Below are 17,012 nucleotides of genomic sequence, written 5' to 3' on the forward strand. Positions count from 1 at the left end.
TAACCACTGGCCACCAGCTCTATTTGACTGATTGTCTAGGAGATGACATGCAGTGATAATTGTCCCTTTGCCTTCACCAAAAGAAAAATAGATCAGCGGGAGCTGTGCACTCCCGAGGCCAACAGCGCTATGGATATTGTTCAGGAATGACAAACAGGCACTCAGGAAAAACCTTTGCTGCACTTCACAAAAGCCACCTAGGACAAAACTAATCCACAAATTCTTTGTCTGGGACTTCTAGCTGCTCAGACCCTCGGGGTCTTTGGACTTTTACCAAAGTCTGTCAAACAGACCAGGAAGTTAATACCTGTACAGAAAAATGTTTGTATTATGCTTCTAGGATCTAGAAATCATTTGCTACAGTATGGAGGTGGCTCTGCCTTTCCCTGGCTCCTCACGCACTCATCTGCAGGATTCCCAACTTTGCCTGCCATAGGCAGAAAAGGCAAACTAAAGCTGTCATGCAGTGGTGGGTCTCAAAATGGCAGCTGCGTCTCATGTGCTGATATCATACGTTTATGGCTTTGTTATCTTTCACTTCCGCTGTGCTTGTGACAACTTCCAGTGGAAAGTTCTCCAAGGGTTTGGTAGAGGCTGATGCTATTCCTTCTTGGTCCCAAGAGCCTGGTAAGTTTTCCAGACTGAAGGAACTAACAGGTCCCTGACTGAAATTGCCCTCCTCCGATCTGGATCTGCTTGGGAGAACCAGGTGCAAAGATGTTTCCGAGGAGGAGCAGACAGAGGAAGAGAGAGTAGCCGAAATAGACTGCAAAGGGGTTAGCGTGGTATCTGAATGTGGAGAGATGCACCTTAAAAATTGCAAATGACCTTCTTGGACAACCTGGTAGTGGGCAGGTGAATAATCGAGGTTTGGAGAATGATAACGGTCACTGTCTGCTGGATTTTGCTCATGAACTCCAGTTCGCTGGGGGCTGCTCCCCACAGAGGAGGGATCCACACTCCAAATATCAGAGGTGACATTCCCATGACAAAGTTGTGCTTGGGTATAAGCCGCTCCACCTGTTTGCAAGTGTAGGCAAGGCTGGTGCATGCTCCAGTTCATCCTGGTCTGCAAGCTCTCCCTGGATGGACACACAGAGGCGGTATGCAGAGAGCAAAGCCCTGACGGCTGCTGAGGTAACAGGACGTTTTCCAGAAGTTGCATCACATTCTTCATGTCTTTACCTAACTGGGAGACCTCCTGAGTCAGCGTTGTTACCTGTGCGAAGAAAGCAAACGAAAAGGCAATAGTTAGAGGTAGATTTTAGAGCAGATTTCAGAGAAGAGGCAGAGAAGTGAGATTTTTTTTTAATAAGATGTGAAAGTCTTTTTCAACTCCATGTCCAACCAAGTCCGAGTGGGGAATGAGAAGGTTGAACATCTGAATGAACATACATCATGACCTAAGGCCATTCTTGTTCTGAAGGAACCTAGAGAAACATACATTATCTAGGAATCTTAATCAGCAATTCTGGAATTCTTGAAAAAATTAGAGAAGTAGAACTTGCATCTCTTAAACACTGATGGTGACTTTTTTTTCTTTCTTTCTTTCTTTTTTTTTTTTTTTTGAGAGAGTGGGATGCACAGTGGGGCACAGAAGTCATCAGATGCTTCAAAACAATGTGGAGGGGCAGATATTGTATGTAAAGCACTCAGCACACTGAGCACCACCTGGTGGTGGTGGTGTGGACACCAAGTGAATGGCAGCTTGCTATTTTCCTCTTGTAATCCACGCTAACAGAGGTTCCGGAGGCAAAGGGTCTTCAGTGGTGGTCAGCAAGAACTCACACCAGGTTTGTTAGGGAGAGAGTTCCTATAGAAAAAAAGAAAAGCTACAAAATGACAATTGGAAGGAAATTAAAAAACCTGCAGAGTGGGTTCTGCTGTGCTTGTGACAACTTCCAATGGAAAGATAAGCACTGTGGGCACCTTGGAGACCTGGAATCGATCAATGAACAGGGAACCCCATGAAGTTATAACCCAAATTGTGTGTTATATGCTTCTGTAGGCAAGACATTTAGTATTTCTTAAGAAACTCAAAAGGAGACATGATCACTAAACACTTAAGAATCACTGAAGAATATTCATCTATTTTCATTTTATACATTAAAACCAATAATTAAATTCATGACAGAAATCATTTTCCTACAACCACATTAGGTACATTAGGTGTTGGGTTTTGTTTTTAAATCAAGGAAAACCACCGACAGATTGAACTGGACTCAAATCTGGCTTTTTCAAAGTGTTTGTAGGAAGATCTACATTTCAGGAAGCAGGACACACACATATATTTTCTAATCTTCGGTTAGATTCATAACACTAACACAATGTAATATTTTGTGTTTGTTGCCATTACACTTTGTAAAGGACTTTCTAATGACTTGATTTTACTGTCATGAACCACAATGCTCCAAGAGAAGCAGCTGGGCCTCCTGGCTGAGGACCATCAGGACAAAGAAAGGGAAGCTCCAATCCCCATGATGCTAAAACCCAGACTGCTGCTTCCAGCAGATTTTCTTCAACATTTAAGCACACGTTCCTGATCCACCCAGCAGCTTCACTCAGTCCACTTCCTCAGAGTGCATTCTGAAACTAATTCTCCCTGGCAGGCCCACCAGGAGGTAGCACTGCTTCAGGCAGGCATTAAAAAAAAAAAGCCAGAAGGAGGTTTTTCACAGTTTAAGCAACCCACCGACCGGTAACACCTGCCCTGAAATCGACAGGCCAAAACATTTCTGCCCTGCTGCTGGCCATGGAACTTGAGGAACCTGACCAAATACCTGCCCAATTTTTCCGCAGATCTAAAAACTTCTGCAGGCAACAAGCTACCTCTCAGCCTCACAGTTAAGAAGTGGAACAGTGAGTCTCAGGAAGGTTCAGGGAGCTTTGGAATTTGTGTTTCATCAGTTCTGGAGTCCCAACCCCTTGGGAGGGTGAGGAACGAGGAGGGCTTGGTTCCCAGGAGTTTGAGGCCAGCCTGGGCAACACAGTGAGACCCTGTCTCTAAGTAAAAATACATAAATAAATAAGCAGATGGGTCACACTTGAATCAGCATCACAGGATCTTTGCTCTGCAGACATTCACAGGTTCCCTGTCAAGTAGTTAGCTCTCCTGCCACTAAATGAGATGGTTGAAGGATTGTATGACCATCCTTCCTTCTAGGTGGCCCAAACTTCATTTCTATGAAGCTCACCGTTAGCTCAGCTCCCAATAAAAATGTTTCCAAATGGTGTAAAACAAAACAAAACAAAAAAACCTTGAGGATTAAAGAAAGACAATCTTTGAAGAACAGGTTTGAATTTTAGACAGATCAACAATCATGTGATTCAGTAAATGTCTGAGTAAATTTATAATGCAATGTGTTTCAGGTGTGCCTTCCTGAGTAGATTGACCATTAGCACTGAGGTAGGCATTCTTATTTCCCAATCTGTAGAATGGGAACACTAAGACCAAGAGATAAATGACATTTTTTTTAGGCCATTTCTTTCATGAATGATGGTCTTTGTTCCAGAATTCACACTCTTTAAATTTGGTTCTCTCTCATTTAAAAAAAAATTTTTTTTAGTTGTTGATGGACCTTTATTTATTTACTTAGATGCAGTTTTGAGAATTGAATCCAGTGCCTCACACATGCTAGGCAAGTGCTCTACCACTGAGCCATAAACCCAGTCCTTGGTTTTCTTTTGTTATAGTACATCATTATCACATGGGAAAGGGAATATTGCTTAAGAAAGACTTGAGAGATTTTTGCTAATGTGGTCAGAATCTATGAGGGGCACAATGACACAAAGAGGTAGTCTCATGGAAAAAAGTGGTTTAAATGTTAATTCAACATCAAATAAGTAAATTGTATCATCTCTAAAAATAATGGGAGAGTGATCAAACACATTAAATTCTTTTCATAACAAATTATATGAATGCAAAAACAAGACTCACCACAGAATGAAAAACATTTCTGATGAACTTCTATCCTAGCTTTCAAAATAAACAGATATTTTCCCATGTGATCAAGAACACATTCTTGACATGTAATGTCTTACTTTTACCACAAACTTTGAGGCCATGAACTTTGAGTGGGTATCCAGGGTCTTGACTGGCTCCAGGAATGGTAAACAAGCATTAACATTTTTCAGAAAACAAATTACTATCCTGGCTGGAACTAAAAGGAGCAAAGAACTCAAGGAAATAGAGCTTCCTTTAACTCCAGAGCATAATGATCAATTTATATTAGGGAAGATTTCTGTCATTGTGTCTCTAGGGACATACTCCTGTACCTTATTAAAGTGACATGAGGAAATTAATCCCTTTTAGGAAAGGGATCTCTCTTTATAAAGACAAAGCCAGCTGTCACCAAGAGAGACAGCATCTCCTGAAGGTGGAGACCAGGGTGACACTGAAGGTGACAACATACACCATGGAAAATGCATTCGGGTTTTTACTGAACCTTTGTTTGCAGCTTCCTGCTGAGCTCGCTAACAGAATTCATCCTAAAACAGGAAAGGCATTATTCCTAATCAAATGTAGAAACAAAGAATCTTGCTTTCTGAGCATGGTAAGAAGTCTTCCGATTGCTAAAAAAGGTTGTTGGGGATACTCTGCAAACAAGACTCTGTCCAGTTAAGGCAATTTTGTCTTATAAAGATAATTTAAAACCAGAAGACCAGAGAGAGAGAGAGAGAGAGAGAGAGAGAGAGAGAGAGAGAGAGAGAGAGAGAAGCAAACATAAATCATTCTGATCAAATGAACCAGTTTTTCTACTCATCTCAACAATAATCTAAATGGGATCCTAATTAGAATAAATTGTACTCCATGTATGTATATTATGTCCAAATACACCCTAAAAAGGAACAAAAAAACAAAACAAAACAAAAAACAACCTAAATCTTTAACTGTTTCTGCCACTCATAATAGAAAATACAGTCTCTTTTTGAGCAGTTAACTACAAACTCTTTCACAAGCCCCCCCTCCCATTTTTTAGTGGCCCCATGTCCTGGTCCCCTCCCACCCCCCACCCCCCACACCCACTCCCTGTGCACAGGCACACCATCAGACTGAACACAGTGAAGTTACCCCTCACTGCCTGATGCATACTTTTCCCTCGGACTGGGGAATTCTTTCCCTCTGCCTTTTCTCACTTTTTGGTTTCTTCACTCCCTACAGACTTCTTCTGATACTTGATTTTTCTCATCAGAGCGTTTTTGTTTTCCTTTCTCACTGGTCCTCATAGTACTTTTGACCCTTCCATCTCCCATCACACAAGACTGTTCCCAAGGAGGCTACACTTTCCTTCAGAGTACAAACTGTTATTTATCTCAGTACTTCCTGGACTCAGAGCAATGCCTAGAACACAACATACACTTGGTACATCTTGGGTGTAAAAATAAAGCAAATGCCTCCAACTATTTATTTACTTATTTATTTGGTTTTGAGGATTGGACTCAGGGGCACTCGACCACTGAGCCACATTCTCAGCCTAGTCTATATTTTATTTAGTAACAGGGTCTTTCTGAGTTGCTTAGCATCTCACTTTTGCTGAGGCTGGCTTTGAACTCGCCATCTTCCTGCCCCAGCCTCCCAAGCCACTGGGATTACAGGCACACACCACTGCGCCCAGCAATTTTTTTAAATCTTATTTTATGATTTTTTTACCCTAACTATCCTGAGGGAAAGCTGCCTGGTACAAAATTGTAATGAAAAGATGTGTATTTATCCCTCTTCATTCCTGTTTTATATTTTTATATTAAAATAGGTTTTTTATATGACTGTTAATGTTTCTACATACAATTTTTCTAATGTAAAGTCTTGAATATCCCCAAGTTTCTAAAAGTAGGTGACATGTCCACTGTAAGAATGTCTCTTACTGTGTTCCCTTTATAATTATAGCAATGGGTCTCTATTGGTCAAGACTTCACTAATCTTACTGTTTTGTCAATGTCCAAGCATAAACTTGATTTTCATGGGTAGTTGAATTCTCTGGGAAATTTCCTCCATTTAATTATCCCTAAACATCATAACTACATCGTGAATGCCAAGAAGTAAATTCAATTAAGTTATTCAGACTTATTTATCAATTGAAAGTTGGCAAACTTTTTGCATCCCTGGTTGCCTCTCTGGATGACTATTTTTGATGTGGCCTTTGGATTATTTCTACTTAGATAGTGGATAAAGAAAACATAATACGCATTTCGTCTCTTACTTGAGTATTGTTATATCTTCTTACTCCATTTTCTCTTCTTTTCTTCTTCCTCTCTTCCTCTTTATTCTTCTGTGGGTAAGAATCCATTGATATGGAATTTAAACTGTTGGCCAAACCAGTCCACCATCACCATCTGCATAGCCAATTGTTCACATGCAAGATTTTTCTACCCTTTCCAAAGTCCCAACTGTTAGGAAGAAGAAGTGATGAAAACACCATCTGTGCTTCCAAGTGGCTCAATTTTCTATCCAAAACTTTGAGGCATCTAAAGATTCTTCCCTTCACTGTTCTCCCAGGATGATGTGTCAGCCATATAATCATTAGGTATTCAGTAGGTTTGAGGGCAATGCAAAAATGAAAGCAATGCCTGCCATTTTGAAATTTTCTTTGGGTGTTCATATCACCTTCAATTTTTAAAGCTTATTTCATGATTTTTACCCTAAATATCCAGAGGGAAAGCCGCCTTTTGATGAGCACCACCACCTGTCAAGAGTAGAAACACCCATATTACAATGGACTTGTCTATGGCCATGAAAATACACCACTGGAACCTTTTCATTCACTTAAGAAGGAAATCACTAACTACCCCAAATTTTCTATTTCTGTCACATCCAGGATTCATCGGAACTTCTGTTGGTTTGAGAAATAGTCATTGATTGTTGCCTACATTTCCAGAATATCCGGTTCACTCCTCTCACGTTGGATTAGTTCCACTGGTGTAATATTACTTCTCACAGTCTTCTGCATCCTATTTCCAGAAGAGCTTTGTTGTGAGGATTAAATCTTATAATGGATGTTAAAAACTTTAGTCCCCATATAACTGGTATCATGTCGGAATTCCAGGAGGTTATATTTGATAATGCAATATAGTCACTCAACTTTGGTGAGAATTTCTGCATGGGAAGGAATACCAATATGGAAAATATTTAGTCCAAAGAAAATGAAAACTACAGCCATCTATATAACTCTTTCTCTGCCTCAGCATGGGAGATAATCCATTTCTATGAGCACTTCTACATAATAATACTGGAAGAATCTTTAATTTTCAGTATTGTCATGCATGGACCTTTGTAGTGTCAAGTAGTGACAGCACTAACTGGAGCCATTGAAAAATGTTGCAAAAGATTTTCTATTTTCAATGCAAGTTTAGTAATTGCAGTCAGATAGACTGAGGATTCTCTAAAAAGGATATGTGAGGATGTGCTTTCTGGTGTTGATCAAAACTAAATAAATATCATTGTGGGGGTTGGAGTGGGGAGGGCAGGTAATGTTCTATATAGTAGCTCAAGCCCCTGCACAAACACTACCACCTATTAAGTATTCAATACATTTTAGTTGATATACAAATATTATGATGAATAGTAAAAACTGCATGGTGAATTTCTTAATAGAGTTTTTTTGTTATTTCAACCGAATTTCACCAATCTCTCCTAAAAACACTGTATGCAGAAGTAAGGATCGCTAAACCTCTATCAGGTAAAAATGTCTCATATGATGCCAGTGTCTCATGGAAGTCCCAGTCACTTAAACAGGACATTTAAAAACATTATGTTTTTACGTGACTTAAGGAATTCATCTGTGGTACTGGTAACCTGTTTTCCCCAAAACATGATACAGAGCCATTTTTTCAGTTATATTGTGTTTCTTGGTTCCAACACAGATTTATTGTTCTGTATCTTTAGATTGGACCTTTTGGGAACAGAGTTCTTAATTATGGGTTTCTGATGAGAACCAGAAAAACAAATCTTTTACAATACCTTTTGTTTCACATAAAAATAATTATTCATATGTATGTTTTCTCTTTGCCAGTCTTGGCTATTAGTATGGTATGATCCATGGAATCTGAGTATATCTGAAACTTCAGTTGGTAGACTGAGAAAAAAATGTGATTTCCATTTTTATGCATCCAGTGAGCAGATGGGAATGCATCTGTTGACATAATCTTCTTAGCTTGGAGAGTTCTTGACCTGTCACTCAATTTTTGCCAAACGTGTACACATTTTCCTGCTAGACACAATTTTCCTAAATTCAGGGGTGCTAATTACACCAATCCTGCTACAAACCCATATACATTTTTACAAGCTCTGATTCAGGTAATTAAATGGTCTTTCATTTAATCCTTTGTTATGCTGCATATTTATCATGAGATTCAGACAAGTTCAATCAAACTCCAGAAGCAGGCAAAACAAAAAAGATGATCGGCATAATTTCATCCTTGTGTCTTTTGCTTCACAAAGCATTCAAACACAAGTGACAGTCTTTATCTGTAAGCTAAAATAATAATCAAACTTGGCACTTGCATACATTTCCTCCAAATGAGGATCTCAATCTCGTTACTAACAAAAGTTGTAAATTTTTGTCTACAGCTGAAGAGACTAGAATGTTGGGAGGTTGGAATATCTAGTCCTAGGTCACTTAGGAATAGTCCCCAGGGTTTTACTATTGCAGGTGCAGCTGAAAGCTTTTAAATTATGATGATAGAAGAATGATAAGTCTAGTATTATCAATATAAAGTGACCAATTGTAGTCTTCAAAGTGATTGCTTCAATCATTTCCTGGAATTTCTGCAAGCTCAGGCCTTTGGACCAAACTTTATTATTTCAGCTGTACTATGGTAATCTATTATTTATCACTTTGACTGCTCTCCACATCTGTTTTTCTGGTTTCTATGGCAAAGTTTGATTAGTATCTGAATTGTTATCTGTCTAGGAGATCCTCACGGCTATCAAGAAACACCAAACAAATCTGTCTCCTTTCAGAATGTTTGATAGTATTTGTCAAACTTTAATTTACATAGAAATCATCTGGGGAATACTGACAATATATATATTCAGATTCAGTAAATTTGAGGTGAGGTCTGGGATTCTGCATTTCTTCCAATTAATGCCAACACTTCTGGACCATGTTCTGCAGGGTGAGATCATTAGTTCCTATTCCCTTTTCTGAATTTTTGAATTTTTATTTTTTTAATTGACAAAAGCCACATATACTGCATTTAAAATGATGTTTTAATATATGTATACATCATGGAATTATTACTTTAAGCCAATTAACATATCAATTATTTCTCATTTTTTGTGGTGAATAAATTTAAAATCTTCTCTCAGGAATTTTCAATATACAATGCACTTGTTATTAATTATAATCATCCTATTGTACAATGCATCTCCTGAGTTTGTCCTGTTTAACTGAAACTTTGTATCCTTTGATAACACCTCCTCAATCTTCACCCTTCTCCAGGACTTGGAAACCACTGCTCTATTCTCTGCTTCTGTGAGTTCAATGAATACTGTGCAATCTACTTCCCGATTCTCCTGGTACTAGGTCCTTTGGTTAACTCCCCATGTACTGTCTTTGAAGATTGAAGTTTAGTTTGACCGGCTTCTTTTTCAATTCCTTTGGCAAGTCCATAGGTGGAGTTGAGTTCTTTTAGGAAGCACATAGATTCGGTTGCCTTTCTTACTGTTTTGTTAGCAGGCAGTGATGGGCATTCCCTTGATCCATTAATTCATTAGGAACTGCTAAGTGGGATATTCTAATTCTATCTAATTTGGTAATTTCATGTAGCTGAACTAATAGTATAAAAAGATGGTTTTTCCTCATAGGTTATCTGGCTTCCCCAGTTAATACAAGGAAAGGAAGGAGAAAAAAAATGCTTGACTCCCCCCCCCCCTTCATAAAAAACAGTTGTAAATAAAATAGGTTCCCTGTCCAATTCTCAAAAAATTGACCAATTAGTTGTTTTTTTTAAAAAATTATGACAAATTCATAAAACACAGCATATTTTATGTGCTTTAGTCTATGGTATTCTCATTCTTCCTTAATCCTAAATTATTCAAGTGGGAGACTCTTTGTAGTAGCTCCTGAATTCTTACAACATCACGGTCATAGGGTTTGTGACAGTTTTCTTGCCGTCTGGAATACTGAGGTGTCCCAGACTCATCATGTATATATTTCACGCCCCAGAAAAGGAGATGGCCATTCACCCAAAGAGTGTAGGCTTCTTTTAAAACCATAGGCTAGGCACTAGAAATATTTAGTTATTTGATTGTTCATTAATTTTTACCCCTTTCTGTTGAAGGAACATGGAGATACAGGCATGTATATGATACTGCCTTGGCTCATAATGTGTCTATATTTCATTTGTGTCTTCTTTCTTCCACAATGTGAATTCTGGTTATTGAGGTATAGAAGATGATGGAATTAGAATATCCCCTAGTGATTCATTTGCTTTAGTCCCTATTATATATACAAAAAAATCTCAGTATATTAATAGTAGGAAATCATAACAAATTATGATTACAGAACATAGTTAAAATATTTTGGTATATTCTCTCTGACTTTTTTAAAAAGGGTTCTGCTATATATTATCAGAATATTTGGCCCTTGACAACTTATGCTCTCTTCCCTTGAACTCCCATTTAGACTTGGTCCCATAAAGGAGGACATATTCAAGGCAAATGATCTTATACTTATGACAATGTCTTTCAAGTCATTTTGGTTTAGGAAATCTTGTTCTTACTCTTTTGGAAATGCTTGTGGGAACAATATTCCCTGAATTCTTGCACGCTGGTAAAAGTTTGCTTCTTGATGGTCAATTTGTGCTGGCTATAAAGTCTTTAACATTTTCTTAAGCATCTTATATATTTTACATGCTACTTCATCTTCTTAAAAAGAATGACAGCCTCAGTCTAATGATAGTGTGGTTTTTCCCTTGTAAGTCCTCCATAAGACATTTCTTAACTTAATGACCAGATGATTTTTTTTCTTTTACTAAAGTCTAGTAATTGCACTAGAACATGTAATTCATTATATAGTTTTATATGGAATCATATGGAATTATATGGTATCATAATTTAAATGTTCATTTTCTTCCCTTAATTTGAATTTCTTCTTCAGAGAAACTTCTACCTTTTTGTATGTTAAAACTTCTTTGTTTATCTTCAATATTTGTCACTGTTCCTCAAATTCTTAAAGAAAAAAAAAAACAACTCATTTAGACTAGATGCTTTAAATTTTCTTCCTTTCACTCTCTATTTTTCCACAAGGCATTGTTTATTTGTTCTTATGTTGCTTCTAATTTAGTCTTAATTTCTAGAAACCTTTTCATTTTTACTTCTTTGAAAATAATTCTCTTCTTTCTTGAGTTCTATCACTTCATGAAATAGGAAAGAAGAGCCTTTAAATATACTAAAATTTTAATTTTTTAAAAATATAACATCTGAAGCAGGTGATATGTTATTATTTGCTAAATATGGATGATAGTTAACTGGACTTTTGTTATTATATCAATTTCATGTTTAAAATCACTCATGTCTCAAGAAGGAAAATGAAGGCTCTACCAACTAGAATGTTCTATTTTAAGAGCAAATAGAGAATTGTTTGACTTTAAAAATATATGCATCATTTGTTTTCATATTTAATTAACCGGAATTAATTCTATGGGCACAAAGAATTTCAAGGGGCAAGAAAATGTAAAATTTCTTCTCTGTACACCAGAAGAAATGAAAAACTGAATACCAGTAGACACTAGTAATATCTACCATAACACCCCAAAGGAAATTTTTTTCCTCCTATTTGATTTTGCTCAAAGTTGATGCCAAAATATGTGGATATTAATAACCACATTATTAAATAATCAGTAATTTAAAGATGACATCACAGGGAAAATGAGAAAATAATTTGAGAGGAATGAAACTGAAGCATAACACAACAGAGTGCTTAGAAGGAGATTTGTAGCTCTAAACGACTTTATTGAATAAAAAGAAAGAAAGGCGTAAAACTGACAACCTAGTTGTCAATTTAAAGCACTGGGAAAAGAAGAGCAAACTAAATTCAAAGGAAACAAAAGAAAGGAAATCATAGGACTAGAACAGAAAATCAATATTAAAATTTGTTTTAGAAAATATCGGTAAAATTGGCAAAGCTTTATCTAGAATGACCAAGACCAAAATAAAACTCAAATTATTGAAATGATTAAAAGTGTAGCTGTTACTATCAGCCTTGCAGAACTGACAAGGATAAGAAATGCTACAAACACTGTATACTAAGAAGTTTGGTAATAAGATGAATAAGACATGAATTGGTGTGAATATACTTTGTATACAACCAGAGATATGAAAAATTGTGCTCTATATGTGTAAAGAATTGTAATGCATTCCTCTGTCACATTAAAAAAAAGATCAATAAGATAAATTACAACAAAAGTACAAACTATCAAAACTCACGTAAGAAGAAATTGAAAATCTAAGTAGACCTATAAAAAGTAATCAAATTAGTAATTTAAAAAAGCTTTCCAAAAAGAAGAGTCTAGGAACAGATGGTTTTGTAGGTGAATTACACCAAACATTTAAGAAGAATTAACAATGCTTCCAAAACTCTTTCAAAATATAGAAGAGGAGAAAATAATTTGTAATTCATTCTATATGATTGGTTTTACTCTGATACTAAAACCAAACAGAAATCACAATAAAACTATAGACAGATGTTTTTCATAAGCATACATGAAAAAGTATTCAACAGAATACTAATAGAATGCAGTCATATACAAAGATTACATATAATATATAAAAAGATTATATATAATGACCAGTGGGATTTATCTCAGGCTGATCTATCCTTCAAAAGGCAATTAATGTGAATAAACCATATCTCTAAGGTACAAAAGCCACATTATCATCTCAACAGATACAGAAAGAGCAACTTGACAAAATTTCATGAGTCAATGAACTAGGAGTACAAGTGAATTTCTTCAACTTGATGTCATTTATGAAAATCTAACAGCTAATATCACATTCAATGGTGAACCATTGAAATATTGCTATCTAAGATAAGGAACAAGAAAGAATGTCTCTTCATTTCTGTATGGCATTGTACTGATAGTTTAACCAAAGCAATTAGATAGGAAAAGGCAATAAAATTGGGAAGAAACCATTTCTGTTTTCAGGTGACAGCATTTTATAAAGAAAAGTCCTAATGAAACCACTGGATACAAGCTAATCATGCCCTAATCAATTATATCTCTGTATGCCACCATGAGCATTATCCAAAAATGAAATTAAGAATACATTTCCATTTACAATAGCATCAAAAATTCTAGGATATTAAGGAATAAATTTAAACAAAGAGCTGTAAAGTTGTGCACTAAAAATTACAAAATACTTCTGGAAGAAATTAAAAAGATCTGAACAAATGAGAAAAAAAAATCCCATGTTCATGAATCAGAAGACATTATTATTAAGATGATCATATTCCCCCAAATGTTCTAAGTTGCTAAGATTACAGGTGTGTGCCACCCCATCCACCCTACTGCAGGTTTTATTACCAGTTAACAGTAGAAAAATATAAACTTAGGAAAGGCAAACACCTGTCAAAGTCACAGAATAAAGATCTACACATCTGTCTCCCTCCAAAACGATGTCTCTCTTTTTTTTTTCCCTCCAAAGTATGTTTTGTACCTTATGCCTGCTGTGCCAGAGCAGTTTCCCTTGGTAGATGCTGCCACAATGTCTTTCTGGGTCGGCCAGATTTCAGAAATGAGAGCACATTCTAACCCTTACCTACAAACCTTTTCAGAAATGGAGCTTTGGATTTATACAACCCATCACTCCCACAGTGACTTTTTGTTGTTATTTTCAAAGAATTTCCTCTGAGTCACACTCTTACTCCACTGTAAAGCAAGAACAATGCTGTCCAAAGCATGCTAATATTAGTTGCTGCCCTACATCTTTTAAACGCTCTTTACTGTTCTGTGAATGTAGGTTTTTGACCAATATTGTTCCTGTTCTATGTTTGCTATGCAATTATGATTATGAAATATATACATCAGAGAAACTTCTTTTTACCTTAAATTGGAGAACAAACATCGGAATAGGAATTCTGCAGTGCTCTCAGACCTCACCCAATGCCCCACATGTATTATATTGGGGTTGCCCTTTTGGTGGTAGAGTTATTTTCATGCAGTACATCCCGTACATTTTCTTGCTTGATACTAACCAATGAATAGAATAAACAATTAAATAGAGCAATCTACTTATCACACATATGAGTACTAGGAAATAGGCAAAATGGAAAATGAGGCTTGGACTTAAAATTTTTTTTCTACATAAACAAAATTGTAAGGAAAACACAAACAGCAGGTTAGAAGAGGGGTACTTTTATAGTTTGAAGCCAAGTTGTACTTTCATTTTGTACTACTCAAAGGATCAAGATTGTAAACATTATGTGCAACGGATAAGATTTTTCTGGTTATGTTTCAAACATGAGGAAATTAGATATTTCACTTGAAAGAGAAATTAATTCTTTATGGAAGGGTAACTGGACCATTGGTATTTTATCTTGACCTTTTTATTTCTGTGTATGACAGGATAAAAATATTTATGTCATCTCACTAGAAAAGCAATCATGATTACATAATCACACTGTGGAAATATTTTCAGTAGGTTATCTGTTTTATCAGATCTACCAACGATCTATGTTGTCAAAGGAAAATAAGACAGTCAGTGTGTAGATCTGTAGATCTAACTTAGAACAATTATCTACATTAAGAGGTGAAGATATGAGCATTTCCCTCCCAAAGAATCACTGATTCTAATTTTTGAGCTCAGAAATAGGTTAATTAACTGATAAAATCATAAAATGCTCTTATATGTGAGAGGAAAGAATTCAGATATTAATGGATGGTTTCAGCTGGGAACAATATCTGCGAGAAACTGTTCAATAGAAAGTTAATGTACAGTTCTCCAGCACGTTGGTCAGTTTGCTTTCTTTTGTTTTTGACGTATTTCTAATGAGAGGTTGTTTGGGTGAAACAGTGTCTGGCCAAGTCCTTGTGCTTTGAGAACTTTCAATCCAGTTAGCGGATCTCCAAGTTTGCCTTTCTGTCTTGTTAGTCTGCCCTTTGGCTCTCTTATTTCTTGTTAGCAACAATCTCACTTCCAGAGACATTAAGTGTGGGAGCAGAGATGGCAGCTAAACATAAATCTTCATTATGCTGAAGAAATACAGGTTTAAAAGAAAACTTAGGATTTTATAATAAGCTACCAAGTCTTCCATTAATACAGATAATTGGAAGTTAATTGTCATAATATGAATTTCAGTTTTTAAAAATCTCATCTAGATCATCACATGGTTCCATTTTCCCCCAAGATGTCTTCATACAGCTTTAGCCTTTGAAGGGGAATTCTATTACACTGCATGTGCCCACATGTCCTTTCCAAGGTCTCCTTGAAGGTGCTTCTGCATCTTCCTCCTGAGGAATTTTTCTAGTCTCCTCTGCAGTGAGGACTACATAACTCTGCTTCTTTGTGGAACAATTTTGAGTTGTCCTACAATCTCTCAGAGGTCCCCAGAAGGATTGGGTCCCAATCGTCTACAGTTTAACTATCTCATTAACAGAACCTCATATTTTGCCTTCAAAATATTTTCTGTCTTCTGTTTTTCTACTACACTTCCTAGATCACCTCTCAAATAGTTACTTGCATCCAAAGTGTCTCAGAATTTGTTTTAGTTTATTGGTTGGGGGAAGAAATTCAAATGAAGGCAATAATCAAGGAACATCCTGTTTCTTTCTATATATAAGATGGGCAGAAAAGGAAAAAAATTAATCAAAATAGAAACCATTTAAATGGCCATCTAGGACTGGACATGGGAATAGGGATTAAATATCAATTTGTTTGAGAGAGATTATTGGAGAGAGATGACATATTCTACAACTGACTTAGAGTGATGGTTAAATCACTCAATATAAGTTGCTAAAAATAATTGAATTATAACTGAAAATGGGTGAATCTTCTGATATATACATATACTTTAATAAAGTTGCTTAAACAATTACTTGATTTTACATGGATAGACAATGATCCAGAGAGTTAAAGTGCTCAAGGTTACACAGCAAATACCTGTCAGAGATAAGAACAGAATTTAGATCATGTGATTGATCTGCGAAGTAGTGAAGCCAAAATTAAAGACAGAGGATTAATGTAGATAGGTGATTGGGTGGGATGGAGAAAATGGAGGCCCATTTGGGTCCAGGAAGTTGGAGACCACCCTGGGAGACTGGAATGTTAATGTCTGCTAAGCACCTTGATTACTGAGGTTACCTGCCTATACTATCCCTCCCAAAAGATTGCAGACAGGGAGTTGTTAATTAATGCCTCCTGGGCTGCTTCCTGCCTGGATCACTCCATTTGGCTCTTCCCCCTGCCAATCTGCTTCTCACCTTTTGGCCATACCACTGGCATCTCTTGGGCCTAGTCAGGTAGGCAGGAAGGTTAAAGATAACGGGGAAGAGGGCAGGAGAACAAAGAAAGTCTAAAATGTATAAAAGGGGCAGGATGCTGTCAGTATTTGGGATATCAGAATACCAGCTATGGCTCCCTTCTTCCTCTGGGGAGAAGTCTGTGTTACTACCTGTGTAAAATAAAACCTGCTTTCTATGCTTGCCTTGGCACTTCTCTGTGTTCAGACTTCAACATTTGAGGATGCAGAACTCATCACCCATAATTGGTGGTATAAGCATTCTCCTGTGAGCTAATGTGATATGAGTACCAGAAATATTATAAGATTATTGACTGTTGATTATATTAATTAGTGTGGGTGTGTATGTGTGTGTGTGTGTGTGTGTGTGTGTGTGTGTGTGTGTGTTGGATAAAAGACTATAAGCAATGCACCCATGATGTAATGTGAACTGCAAAACTTCAACTGCAGAACTTAGACTTAAGTTAGAGATGTAAGAGTCATAACAGTCTACACCTGGAGCATACATCCCAGTCCTCAACCATTTATCAGCTGCAAGCACAACTGAACTAGGACTTA

At 36.7% G+C, this 17,012-nt stretch overlaps 1 protein-coding gene across 1 annotated transcript in view; it reads right to left on the reverse strand.

Annotated features, from left to right (window-relative positions):
* Positions 1-508: 508 nt before the first annotated feature.
* Positions 509-17,012, reverse strand: part of KCNH8 (potassium voltage-gated channel subfamily H member 8) — a gene marked incomplete at both ends in the record, with an annotated part of 338,632 nt that continues 322,128 nt past the window's right edge. The window contains one exon of the mRNA XM_081287390.1: positions 509-1,219. Coding sequence (XP_081143516.1) covers positions 509-1,219 — 711 coding nt within the window. The remainder of the gene's footprint in view (positions 1,220-17,012) is intronic.

The sequence above is a fragment of the Spermophilus citellus genome (genome assembly GCF_964194105.1).
Source record: "Spermophilus citellus genome assembly, chromosome: 3".
Taxonomy (NCBI): Eukaryota; Metazoa; Chordata; class Mammalia; order Rodentia; family Sciuridae; genus Spermophilus; species Spermophilus citellus.